The sequence below is a fragment of the Heterocephalus glaber genome, unplaced genomic scaffold (assembly GCF_053883595.1).
Source record: "Heterocephalus glaber isolate CG9 unplaced genomic scaffold, H.glaber_assembly_v1.0 deba00001572, whole genome shotgun sequence".
NCBI classification, from domain to species: domain Eukaryota; kingdom Metazoa; phylum Chordata; class Mammalia; order Rodentia; family Bathyergidae; genus Heterocephalus; species Heterocephalus glaber.
In genome coordinates this window covers 7,190,413-7,205,009 of record NW_028258357.1, presented here as the reverse complement: position 1 = coordinate 7,205,009, position 14,597 = coordinate 7,190,413, and the positions used below count along the sequence as shown (strand labels likewise).

Here is a 14,597-nt window from a genome sequence, read left to right as displayed (position 1 = left end):
CAGCATATATCTAATGGGAAGAATCAGTATTGGGTTTGGACTTTCCTTGTGGTCACGACATGATACTATGCCATGTGACTATCCAAGAGATCTTCAAATTTCTCTTTTCTCCCTGTAGGTTCTCTCTGCACAGGACAAGCCAAATTTTCATTCCACACTCAGAATTCACAAATGCTTCAAGAAGGAAAGTACCTGAAAATAACTCTTTCAGGAAGGACTCTTCCCTCATCTGGATTTTAATTTCTGTGGTTCTCATTACTTACATTCACAGCTCTCCAATATATTTTAAGATATGCCTTTCAATCTATCCTTAAAAACAAAACAAAACAAAACAACATAGTGTAGCAATGAACAAGTTAGCCTGCCCTGACCTACCAGGTCCTACGGGAAAATACAAATCCTTTTTCATGCTTTCATTTCTAATGTTGATGTGTTAATGGTTAAAGAGCCTTGTAGTTGGGAATTTACAGAGGTTTCCTTTGTGGCCTCATACACAATCTACTCTAAATATTCCTTAAGTGTTAGGAAGGAATGCATATTGTGCATGTCAAATGTGAAATTTTACACACATTTATGGTCTGAACTTATTATGACTTATGTTTCATAATTAGCTTAATTTGCCAGGGGCTGTTCTAAGGAAATTAAATGTTAATATAGAGTACATAAATATTTAAGATATGAATTCTCTTTATAATTTTACAAGGAATGTGCTTTCCTGACTTGTAGATGAGGAAACTGACGATATACAGCTAAACAACTTTCCCTAAGTTATACCAGGGGTGGTATCAAAATTTGAACCATTTCATTCTCTTAATCTGCTTTATGTCACTCATAATTGAAAATGTATCAACTAATTTAATGAATGCTAATCATAGCTAATAAATTACATGCCTTTTTTCTCCCTGAAGGCAGAAATGTCTATTATCTAAGTTTCAACATTAAAAAGCAAGTCAAAGTTTTAAAAAGTATCAATTTAATATTGAATATTTAGAAATATGGTACACACAGACACCATAGTAATATAAAATACATACAATTTTAAAATAACTTTCAACATGGATGGCTGACAGCTTCCAACACATAAAATTTTGGACAAAGTTACCAGATATTTTGAGGGGAGTTCATTTTAAATACCATTTAAGTCATGCGATTAGGAGGCTTTTTAAAAAAATAAATATGACAAATATATGGATTTCTGAAGTATAAATTGACATACAAATCTATATATTTTCTTAATATTTTTAATTAAAGCATCTTTAAAGAAGCATTGTATAACATGAAATTCAGATCTCAAATTAGATGTAATGAAAAGGCATGGGGTTTTATTAGAATAATGTAATTCACTCATCAAATATTTATAGAATAGCAAACACAAATTTCCAAAACAAAATTACATATTTACTTTATTCTCCACAGAAACTTCAGAAAACTACTTACTGGAATAATTTCAAGTTCCTATTTCCAAATGTTAAAAAGGAAACACACATAGGAGCAACTTGAGAAACTTCATTTTAGGTAGTGAAGGAGTAAAATGACACTGCTCCTTGGGGATTGTCAAAGCTTTGCTAGAACTCCTGGGGAGCAGAGTATTTTGCAAAGTAGTGAGAATTAACTCCATCCATTTACCAGGACACAAATCTGTGACACTTTCTTTTCCAAATTTAACAGATATCCACAACTCTGGAACCATGGTTTAGTGAACTAAGCTTATCTGTCCCCTCCATCTCTTCAAAAAGAAAGCTCTCAAGGAAAAAAATCCATTACTTTTCTCACCTGAACAGTTTGAATAGAGTTTTTATTTTGAATTTGTAGATGAGACATAGTAATCTTACACATAAGCAAGTGGATGGAACTTGAGATCTTCCTTCAAGGAATATTACTTATCAGAATATACTCCTTTGTGGAACTTAAATCATCAAAACTAAATTGGGTTACTACTGATTTAAAAACTAACACGAGAGACAGATTTTACTGAACTAATTTAGAGCAGTAGTGCTTAACAATAAGAACAAATCAGAATCAGAGTATAGGAAAAAATTTTGAAGCATGGCTCCATCTTCCAGAACTTCAAATTTAACTAATGTGGTATCTTTATTGAGGCTCCTTGATTTGAACAATAATTAATGACTTGGGATGGATTTGATTTAAATAAATTATTTCAAATTCAAATACATGAGTACTTCCTATTCAACAGACCCTAAGGGCTAATAAGGGCTTTCCATTAGAAATCATTGGATAACATTAATATATACTTTTATCATGTGAATACACAGAACAATTCATTAAAATATTTTTCAAACTTTTATTATAGTTTGCTATCATAAGATTTCCTATTACTTTCCTGAACTGTCCTTCACTTGAAACTGTACCTGAAGTGATCATACTCAGAAACTTTTCCTCAGAATATATGGAGAAAAAATAATAACATAATTTCATTTTTCAAGTCACAGTATATGAGGTATTCTCCACTTTATATATGAAGTCACAAAGCCATAATTTAAGAACTGAAATTAGATTCTGATGTTCAACAGAATCGCTTGGGTCACAAATTAATACCCCTGATATCAGTGCTTGCTTTAAACTGCCTTTAAAAAAAAGAGAGAGAGAATGAAAGAACAAAAAGAAAAATCTATGCCAGATCCTCTGGGAATTCAATAAGCCTAGGTCTTTAATGCAGACCATATTTCTTGTGACCTATTTATAAAACATTTCTTTAAAAAAGTTATAGGAATATGGTTTCTGAGATATATATAATTAGAAATTAGTTATCTCAAAAGAACTAAAAAAGTTTTCGAAATACTGCAGAATTAGAAATTACTTATCTCAGAATAATAGTTTGAGCTTTAACATTTTAAACTAAATCAACTTCATTAGGTATTACAAAAACTCATTTGAAATATATCTTAACTCAAGAAAAACAAATATTTAACACATTTGTGATTTGTATCTACTTTTAACCTAACATTTTTCCAAATTTAAAATTGCCAAAACCAAATGACACATTTATTAATCTGTTATTAGGTTATTATTTTTGTAACTGGAGAAAGGCCAAAAATGACATGATTTTGGTTAAACTATAATATATATAGCACATATAGGCAAATACACTAGGAATTAGTTTTCCATACTTTATAGAATTAAAATGGCTTTAAAATTTTTATGAAAGCTCAGTAGTCAAAATAAATATTTAATAAAAATATATACCACAAGAAGATATCAAGAATTTAGTGTTAAAAATAAACTTTGTCACATTGTTTTACCTTCAGTTAAACAGAAGTGAAGTTAGTGGCTTAAAGTATCTAAGAATGATTAAGGTATGACTTTGGAAACAGAAAATTAAAATTCAAATAAAATCAGAGTCAACATTAAGATGAAAGAAAAGTTTACTATGTTATTTCTTAAAAGTTTTAAGTTACTGAGGCTTCTAAATATGACTATGCCCCTAAGAAACAAAAATTTGCAAGTAAAGTGAAAGAACAGTCTTGATTATGTAGTCCATGTTGTGACACTTGATGTGAAAAAGCAAAATACAGTATTCATGAGCACCATTAGAAATATGTATATGTACATATATGGGTGTGTGTGTACAAACCTTACCTTGTTAAAAACTAAATTTTAGAGTTAAATTAAGGACATGTACGCAATTATGAAAATACATTCTTAAGGTAACAGGTTATATGATTCATTTTAAAACATTTTACCCAGCATTCCTTCTAAAAATCAAAGAATATAACATAAAGAAGCCAGTATTCTTTTGTAGTGCAAAATTCCTTGGTTTAACAGAAGAATTGCTGAAGAAAAAAGTGTTAGTAGGTGTTTTCAACCCATCACAATGTTCCAAGAGGTAAGAGGAAATTGAAGTAGGTTAATAAATGGGAATTCACAGAATAAAAGTGTATGTTGGATATGTCCTCAAAGGATCATCATTCAGCCTCAAATTATTTTAAATTCAGAGTAGTAAACATTATCTTGCCAAAAAAATTCTTCTTTATATAACAGAAGTTGCAAATTTGTCACTTGGTATTTGATATTTCTGCTATATTCACCAAAACTAACAACTTCTGCCATATCTTGTATAATGCATATCAGGGGCCAAGACAGATCTTAAATGAAAAATCTTACTTTGATCCCATGTAGAGGCACCTTGTAAGACAGTTACATGTCCATGATATTTTTCAAAGCTCCCAGTCAAGGAATCACATGATAAAAATTAAAGTCCTTTGATATCATTGTCACATGATAATAATGTTATTCCCCATTTAAAATACGTTCAATCTCTTCTAGTCTTTTTAAAGCAGCAACTCTTTTCTTCTCAATTTCTTTAATATCTTTTGTTTTTTGAGGCACCTCTTTGTCTGTATTTTTCTGCAATTGTTTGTTGGGTTTAGACTGACTTTTATCATCACTTGTTTCCGTTATCTGTGTTGGTCTAGACTCACTTCTGATTTCCTTTACATCTTCAGCTGGAATTAAGTTTTCTCCTTCTTCATCTGTATTCTTCCCAGGTGGGAGTACTGGCTGTTCTACAAAACCAGATGAGATTTTATCCCTGACTATATTCAAATGGCGCTGAATATATTCTTCATGTGGTGCTAATGACAATGTTTCAACCAGACATCTTTCTGCTTTTAGTAAGTCTTTCTCTTCAAAATAAACAACACAAAGATTGTGTTTCCCCTGGACATTGGTTGGATCCATCTCTAAGATTTTTTCAAAACATTTTTTTGCTCCAAGTATATCTTTCTTTTGATTCATCAGAATGTCTCCTTTTAAAATGAGACCCTTGATATGGTCAGGGTAGTATTTGAGCAACTCTTCTAAAATTGGCAGAGCCTTTAATTCCTTTGCAGTCTGAGAATAGAGGAGAGCCAGATTAAACAAAGCACTTCTGAAGTTAGCTTGTAATTTAATGGCTTTCTTCATCCAAATCTCTGCCTCAGTGTCCTTTTTGTCATCCATGGCAAGCATCCCCAAATTGAAATAACCATTAGCATCTAATGGCTCTTCATTTACATAGTTCAGAAGTCGTTTTCTAGCTTCAGGTCTGAGTTTAACTTCACCTAAGGATAGTTGTATTTTTTTAAAGAAAGATACATTATTAAAGACAGATATATTATTTTAAAGAAAGATATATATTAAAGATATATTACTATCAAATGAATTAAGTGTGAGGAACAGAACCATTTTCAAACATTTTATTAGGTTACCAAAAGACAGCACCAAAGCAACTAATTTCTATGCCTAAATAAGCAGACAGCAAAAAATCTGTCTTCACTGGAAAGACAGTGCATTTGAGACACAGAAATGAAAGATCATTTTCTTTCATTTACAGCATTAAGAATGCTTCTGAAACTAAAAGGAGAAAAATTTTATAGTTTTATAATCTAGGTAATAAAGGAAGAACAGAGAATTAAGAGGATGCAGACTTAAGATCTCCTAAAAGACACTATTCAATTTTGATTCTGTTATGATTTTATATACTCAAAAAGTTATTTAACTTCTCTGGGTTAACTTACTCAATTTTCTAAGAATTACGTGATATACAGTATATATGTATGTTTATATATGTGTGTATACACACACACACACACACACACACATCGAGTAGTAGTTATAATTGGAAAACAAAATTTCAGAATACTGAATCAGATTTTTCTGGTATGTAACCTCCAACTTTCTAGGAAATTTCAAGGGCAAATAAACAATTAACTTAAAAGCTATAAAATTAGAATTTGAGAAATACTGAATTAATTTCTATTGCAAATAAACAATTTTTTTCAAGTTCTACAACTACATGTTTTAGGGTATAATCTATATTGGAAAATAATTCTTTTCATGATTATTAAAGTTAGATAACCTTACAAAAATATTAGGTTTTTTCCTAAACACATATTTTTGAAAATTAGACATAACAACCTTTCTCTATTCTTTTAAGTGACATGATGAGTAAGGGAAATTTAAAAATAAATTAGTTGGCTTCAGCTTTTCTTTTGGACTAGATACTAAAGTAGTCATATGAAGTCAGGGTAGTCATTGGATTTACTTGGACATACTTTCTAACCTGCCCAGGAGCACACAGGTAAAGGACACTCAAAGGTCTTCGTTAGCTCTAAAATACTGTAATTTTTATGATTCATTCATTTTTTGCAAATGTTTTAAGAAAAGTATCCAGGAATCAACTAGACTTGAAAATAAAGATTTTTCCATCCTAAAATTACAAATTATAATTACATAACTGCTTTGTGAGAGAAGTAAAATCCTATATAAAATATGGATCAAAGATACAGATTTACTGAGATTAATGACTTAGTTTTGCTAAGTTATGGAAAATTACAATATTTCAGAAAACTTAGTAAAACTAAATATAAAAATATTTACCCAAAATATTTTCTCTTGTAAATCAAAGGAAAATGTAATACTTTAAAAAAAACAAAACATCATTCTCCTGGTTCTTTAGACCTAATTATGGAAAACAATTTCACAAGTTCATATTATTTAGACAGTATTTTTAATATGAAAGAAGTTACGTTTATATGGATAACATGACATAATAGGTATTAAGAGACTGCCTGAAAATTTAGTCTTAACACATACTAACAGAATGATCAGTTAGTACTCTCATATTTTAGTGCATGTTACTTGAAAAGAGTTTACTTCAAGTATTTTAAATGTTCTTACTGTAAGTTATTTATCAGCTACTTATGTATTTATAAACTAGCCACTCATAAAATGTTTGCTATGAGAAACAAAGTCTAAGTTAAGGTTTTACTGTATACCAAGTTACATTTGAATAAACATAACAATATTTTAAGGAAACATACCTGATTCCTGCATTAATATAGCAGAATTGAATAATGCTAGCTTATGCCTTGGATTTAGTTCTAAAGCATGATTGAAGTTTTTTAGGGCTTCATTTGGTTCTTTGAGTTCAATATACACAATTGCCAAATTGTACCAAAGATCTGCATTATTTCTGTCCAGCTCTAGTGCTTTAAGATATGCTTCCTTTGCTTTGAGAGGCTTATTCATTTTTAAGAGCAATTCTCCCCTGTAGAAAAATCAAACATACCATTATTGTGTTAGTTTGTAGAGCATCTTTGATTAAGTTTTAAGACTTTTAACATACAGCTTTCTTTTCCCTTTTAAAATTTGACTCTCAAAAGTTCTTTATCAAAAAACTGTTTGCAATTGCTCTCAAATCTGTAAATTTGGGTGATAAGAGTTTCAAATATTCCTAAAGGCAGAAAAAGCCCATCTTCTCTTAGGTAGGATGTAGGCAGGTATTCAAAAGGGGACAGAAAAAAAATCTATTCTTTGAATATATCTTAAAAGAACACAGACTAACCTGCATCAGGAAAATGACAAATAATCAGAGTGGAACACTGGTGAATTTTTCAGGTGATAGAGCATTAGAAGAAAAAATATAGAGTAGAAATTCCCGTCTTTAAATCTGTGATACAAATTTAACTGTACAAATCAGCAGAACATTTGCTATATGGTAATTTTTTTTTTCAAAGTAATTTTGGGCTGGAGATTTAGCTCAGCGGTTCCACCCCCTGCTTCACAAGTGCAAGGTCCCGAGTTCGATCCCCAGTACAAAAAAAAAAAAGAATAATTTCATAAAAATAGATCTGATAGGTAGAAGGGCAACAGTGCCATCTAGAGATAGCTTTGAGGAGTACATCTTGAATGGGGGATTAGTTTGAAAATCACTGTATCTTTCCAATATGGTTACATTTTCTGTTAGAGAACTTTAAAAAGTTACTTTGCTTAAAGAATATTTTTACTTGACCAGTCATAGTAAGATGTGAGGGCACATATTTCCACCCCTTTAGAGGTGTTTATAATCTTTTTAAAAAGTTTTCTTACTTGTCTTAAATGTTTGCCATAAAGTAAAATATGTATTTACTTGCCCTTACAAAAAAAAAAAAAGAATATTTTTACTAATGTTCTCATAAACAACTTCTAGGAGTGAATTTAAGATGTTATTTTTTTAAATACAGAGATTAGAGAATAATTCTGGATTAATACATGACACAGAGTTCTGGGTAAAGTTAAAAAAGGCAAACAATTTAAGAACTGATTTTATCTCTTATAAAGTTAAATTTTGAATGTACTCTCCCCATATAAATAGTGTTATAAATTATGATTTGGTTTCCTGGCCATGGTACAAAACAACATTTAACATACATTTTTCCTCAAGTATGCAAATGATAATATTTACATGAGAAAATGCATCGTTTTAATATGCGATGCCAGAAAACTTTTTTATTGATAACCAAGAAGTTTTCTTTATGGCAAAGACATCTATAATCAGTCAACTCTCAAAATTTATTTAAGTATGCTCCCGAGAGTTGGGTAATTGTACAATCTATTGTACAATGTAAGCTCCCAATGTTTTAAATAGAAAAAAAGAAAATGGTTTTGATGATGAGACGAAAACAAAACTAAGAATGAGCTTCTTCTCCCCATTCTTCTACGTAGAATATGTTGGCTATGGCAAATTAGGGATTCCCTTGTCAATTTCAATTCAATTAAGTTTGACTGTCAGTGTAAAACAAGCCATAATCTTCTATGTACTTGGTTGCCCAGTAAGATTACTACAAGAAAAATGTGCCCATTTATTCAACATGTACATGCAGATGCAGCTTCAATCTTCTACAATGATAGCTCTAATGTGAACTATGATACCTGCTAATATAAGCCTGCTTGAAGTCAGGCCTCATGCTGATTGCTTGTCGGTACAGCTGATCTGCTTCTTCTAGGCGGGACTCATTTGCTCGGATCAGGTTGGCCAGATTGATATAAACATTTAGGTGGTTAGGGGCAATTCTGGCTGCGTATTTTTTACCAGGAATAATCTGTTTAGAAGAAATGATATTATTATAATTAGATATTTTAATATTAAATAAAAATAAAAAGGTTGTTTTCTTAGTAGCTTATTTAAAATAACACAGAACCCAGAGACTATAGTGCCAGCTTTACTAATGGATAAAAATATAAAATGTGAAAAAAAAAAGTGTAGTATTCACAAAATGTTGTGGCCTTACAAGACATATTTTTTTCACTCATGCCAGCTCAATGAACTACTGCTAGTTTATTATCTTTCTATGCAGTTAGGTAAATCAGAACCTTTAGAGGTTAAAGTCTCTTAGTCTCCATCAGAGCATTTCATGCTGTCAGCAAAATATTTCCTTAGAGCAGTTAATTTTATTTTGATGTGATATTAAAAACTCATTTGTTTGGTAAAGTTAGGAAATAAAATCCTCTAATTTTCAGGTTGAATGAAGATGATTATATATAATATACTTGGATCCAAATTTTTTTTTTTTTTTTTTGGTATCGGGGATAAAACGTGGGTCCTTGCGCTTGCGCAGAAGCCGGTGAAACCACTGAGCTAAATCCTCGGCCCCCTGGATCCAAATTTTTAAGGAACACAATAAACTGTGTGATAGAAATCTATAATAAATATAATTTAACTGTAGCATTTTAGTATGGAAATAATTCTTAGGCTATTATATAGTACAATTTTGTATTTAGAAATATTAAATTACCCAATTATTAATATTACTATTATTATAAATATTATTACAGTTGAGAAATCTGTAGCCCAGGTTAAATTATCTTTTCTGATGACACACAGATCTTTCATTTTTGATATTGCACTGTTGTATCTGATGAATCTTGTACTTGTGCCATTATAACTGATGAATGCAATACAGCAAGAAATACATCCTCTATTTTATCACTATGTTCATTTTTTTTAGATAGCAATGTTAATTTAGTGCTTACAGTACATAAATAAAATTTTCATTTAAAATTATTTAATTCATGATAATCAAAAATATCTACGGTTGGCAGCTGGGGATTTAGCTCAGTGCCACCCTGGCTGCCTAAGAAGCACAAGGTCCTGAGGGTTTGATCCCCGGTACCAAGAAAAAAAAAAATTTACTCTTCATATTCTAAGATTAAGTATTTATAAATGGGCTACACATAAAAATAATTTTTTAAAAATTAAATGAGCAAAAAATGTAAATGTACACTTACAAAGACTGCAGAAATAGAATACTGATTAGAAATCCTATTTTTACATCAACAAACTGAAGGATTTTCTATCTAGATAATCCTACACAATATGGATGTATAGTAGACATGACACAACAGACACATTCTGACAACTTACTTGAGGCATTAGTGACTTAGCCATCATGTAAGATTCTTCAGCTTCTCTAGTTCTATTTAAATTTTTGTAAGTTCTTCCTACATTCATGTGAGCACCAATATCATCTAAAATTAGAAATAAAGCACTTGTTGGCAATTATATTAAACAGTGTTCCATGTAAAATACTAAGATATGCTTCTAGAAACAAATACACAAAGCAAAAATGCAAGAGCAGAAAGAAGTCCTGCTTTCTCTTTGAAGTTCTCCTTATACCACTCGTTATGATGGATGACCAATGATGCACTATGAAATTACTTAAAGCACTGTAAAGACAGAAAACACACATGACACAAAAAAGCTATCTGAATGGATCTTTGAAAGGCTAAATCACATGAGAAGGTAGAGGTAATGATGACATTTACATCACTTCTGTTCATGATATTTTGCTATACTATACAATGGCTTATTTCCATTTCCTTAATCTCATATCTTTGGAATTCAATTAAATAATGTAGCTCATTTATACAAGAAAAAAGAATCATCATTATTCCTAAAACTAGAGTGTTACAACTAAAAAGTACGCACCAAGAAAGGATAATACCAAAAAGACTATGAAAAAAACTTTTGTGATTTACTTTTAAAAAATTTTTGTGAATGCGACTGGAATGAGATTAAATGGAATATCAGGATAATAGTATTAGGTAAGGTTTGTGGTCTTTCTCTTAAATGATGATATACTCCTAATAAAACTAAAACTTTAAAAAGGTTGTGTTAATATTACAATGTCAGGAACTTACATCTCACTATCTAAGGTAGAAAATAAAATCCCTAGCAAATTTTTCAGGCAAAGACAAAAACACAGTATAAATAAGAAAAATATGGGGACTCAATGGACACTAGTTTTAAAAAAGATACTCCCCAATAAATACTTCAAAGGTTTAGATAATGATAAAAGGAAGAGATATTTAATCAGACAGTTTTTATTCAACATAAGTATCTAACAAACATGACAAGTTTCACATTATGATTGCTACTTGCCTGCAACACTGATGATTTTGCAACTGTGGAATAGTAGTTGTCTGACTGCAACTCCCAGGGCACAAAGGGGCAAGCATATTTAATCTTGGGCATTCCCCTAGGAGGAGGCCAACAGTCCTAAGATCTTGCTACATTATGTCTCAGGCTACCAACTCTGTGCATTGCATAAGAACTGGCAGATTTAGTGTAATTTTGGTTAGAGGTTTAAAGGAAGGAAAAGGTTAGGTGTAAGGGAGTTGAGTTTTTTTCTTTTTAGATGTATGGCTCAATTTTATGAAGTCAGGAGGGCATCAAGCAAAAAGAAAAGAAAAGAGCTTAGGCTGGCTGCAAATCAGAATACTTGTGTAGTTTTAAAAATTTAGACACATTAAGATCACCAAGCTCCATCAAAACATAATCTTCAGAAATAAAACTGGCAAAAAGTTAAAAAGTTTCACAGGGAATTCTGATGTAGAGTCATGGTTGAAAAAACAATTGCATTACTAAGCGCATATAAAAATACAGAGCAGGTAATCCTCGCCTTTAGAGAACTGATTCTTTTTTTTTCATATCAACTAAATCTGTAACATTTGTTATAAGGATCAGAGAAACTTACTTAGAAAGAACTAAGGATATATAGAAGCTGAAAAATTTAATTATACAGTATGAATTTAAGCTAAGGACAAATAAATGAAAATATGGATAAATGTAAATATAATTATGTCTCCTGTGTGTTTAAATGTCATTAAAATCAATCAACTCCAAGTAAGCTTTGAAAAGAAAAAGGTTGTATTTAGACAAAACCATGAACCAAATTACTACCCAATGGAATCAGGCCTTTGAATTATGGCAAAAAGATATTGTCATCAATGTAGACTTCAGATATTAGAATAAAGTACCTCCACTTTCTCAAAGAACGAAGATAGTAAGTAGACATCTTTCAGCATCAATATAAATAACAAAATGTGATGTAATTTCTAAGCAATTTTTTATAAGTTACAAAGTTAGAAGACTTCAAAGGGTTAAGTTTAAATTTTAAAAAAGATAAGAAAAGGTGACAGGATGAAAAAAATTAATGACATTTGCAACTAAAGAGCTAAGGAGAATTTCAAATAATGAGCAGGAGAATTTGAGCAGTCTGCCTTTAACTCAATGTAAATGAGGATCTCAAATGTCAAATGTACTCTCAGTCTGTCAATAGTTTCTCTGACAAACTCACTTTTTTAGAACCCTAGTTGAGTATTTTATTTCTTCTCTCTGTTCAAGCATCTAATATCTTTTTTTAAAAATGTCTTTTTATTTTTGTCATGGAAAGGAGATTAGGAGCACTTATCCCACGATGAGGCTTCTTCATCCCCACCCCAACAAAGAGCTAACATCTTGGATGGGAGCTGAACTGCCTCCTAAGTGAGAGTGGCTTTCCCAGAACCTGGAAGAATCACTCTGGAGATACAGATCCGCAAGAACATGACTTGACCAGGATCACCTATGCTGCCGGCCATGCAAACCCCAACAGATCTACAAACTCCTACCCTTTGCCTTTGTTCTTCTATAAAACCCCAAAGCTTATGTTAGTCCTTATGGCAGTCCAAAGACACATCTTGGATCTCTTTATTCTCCATGATTAACTGACAATGATTAACTGAAGCTCCTTTCTTGTCCTTCACCGCTGCTCATCTCCTTGACTGATGTTAAGGAATAAGAGGCCAGGCATGGTCTGTTGGGACCCCTAAAGCTGAGGCTTTTGTCCTAAAACTGGTAAAATAAATGCACAAGATTGTGCAAATCACATGTGGATGTTTATTTATGTTTACCTGTTTATTATTGTCTATAATCATGGAGACCAAATATCCAACCCCAAATATATTTCTCTGGCATATTTTGAGTTATCAGATTCTTTAAAGAAACTGAAGACTTCTACAGCCATAGGGATAGTTCTAAAATGCTGTCCTTCTATAAAAATAAATTTATATCTATTTATATTAGTAAATAGAAGGTGGCAGACAGAAGCTTTTCAATCTGATATCCCCTTTTTGCCCAGGAATGATCTTTTTACAGAAAGAGGAGATAGGGGTCTGATACCTGGCATAGAAAGAATACCTCAAGTGGCTGCTACCTGGGAACCCCCCGCATAACAAGACAGCCCTTTGCTCACTGTGCACCTCCTCACCTGAAGCTTCATTCCCTCCATAAAGTACAGACTCCTCTTCCTTTTGCTAAGCTCTATAATAAGATTCAGCCCCTCTCTAAGTCTCCCACTGTGTGTATGACTCTCATGCTTAGGCATGCAATAAAATTCGTATGTTCTTTTCTTGTTTACTTGATAAGACTAAATTTACCAACACTTCAGAGAGAAGAGTAAATTTAAAACACTTCTACAGTACCAGTATGTAGGACATGAGGAAATTTGTTTTATCTGCCACTGGATCTCCAGCTGGTAAAACAGTTCCTGGTATATGGTAAATTCTCAAATTCATGGTCAGTGAATAAACCTACGGGGCCCTTTGCTATTCGTTCTCTTTTCAGCCTTCTTGGCTATAGCTTAGATCTGGGCCAAAGGCCCATGTGTTAAAGGTTTGGGCCTATTGGGAGGTGGTGGAGCCTTTGGGGGTGGGGCTTAGCAGAAGGAAGTTGGGTCATGACAGTGTGTCCCTAAGGAGATGGTGAGACTCTGGCCCCTTTCTTTCTCTCTCTTTGATTCCCGGAGGCCATGAAGTGAGCAGCTTCCTCTTCATGTGCTCCCATCATGATGACTGCCTTATCACAGGCTCAAAAGCAACAAGCCAACCACGGAGTGAAATCTTAAAAACTGTGAGCCAAAATAAACCTTTCCTCTTTTTAAGTTATTAATCAAGTATTTGTTATAGTTATAAAAACTAACATTCCCTGTATCTTATATTTTCACTTGACTTCTCTTTCTCTAGTTTCACTGAAAATAATGTTATTAGTATTTACCAGCTTTTATTTATTGAGCATATACTATAAGTAAGAAAGTGGCTTAAGTCTTTTTTAACCAGTATTTAAGTTGATCTGTACAGAAGACAAGAGATTGTTATTCTTCAGAACTTATAGATAGAAAATGATGTGACTGAACTGGATAAAATTCAGTCCAAATTTTTAACTATGCATAACATCACTTATCACTTTTTAGCACCACCCTGGTTACTTTCTCCCTTCTTCCAATACACAGTGATGATACAGTAAAATGATATGGCATTTTATTTGCCAAATTTACCTATGAACATAGCAAAAACCCCAAGGAACAAGTCCAGAAGCCTCTTAATGTCACATTTAATGTTTCTAAATTTATTTGCTTTCTTTATAATTAATTCTAATAAACTTCATAGCTTCCTATTCTAGATTACTAGGAACAGTAATTCTGAATGTGTGATAGTTAAGTCATACTTAAGGAGATAAG

General features: G+C 31.9%; 1 protein-coding gene across 3 annotated transcripts in view; it reads right to left on the bottom strand.

The window, feature by feature from the left end:
• The window catches only part of Tmtc3 (transmembrane O-mannosyltransferase targeting cadherins 3), a 66,786-nt gene that overhangs the window by 15,509 nt on the left and 36,680 nt on the right, over positions 1 to 14,597 (bottom strand). For 2 of the 3 annotated variants that reach the window (XR_002390148.2, XR_015443507.1), the window contains exons 11-15: positions 10,184 to 10,287; positions 8,692 to 8,861; positions 6,822 to 7,048; positions 4,123 to 5,060; positions 193 to 309 (exon numbers count right to left, since the gene is read on the bottom strand). Coding sequence is in view for 1 of the 3 variants with exons in the window: in XM_004867541.3 (XP_004867598.1) it covers positions 4,249 to 5,060; positions 6,822 to 7,048; positions 8,692 to 8,861; positions 10,184 to 10,287 (1,313 nt within the window). In the remaining 2 variants the exon portion in view is untranslated. Of the gene's footprint in view, positions 1 to 192; positions 310 to 956; positions 5,061 to 6,821; positions 7,049 to 8,691; positions 8,862 to 10,183; positions 10,288 to 14,597 lie in introns of those variants that run through there. The other variant, XM_004867541.3, reaches the window with a different exon arrangement.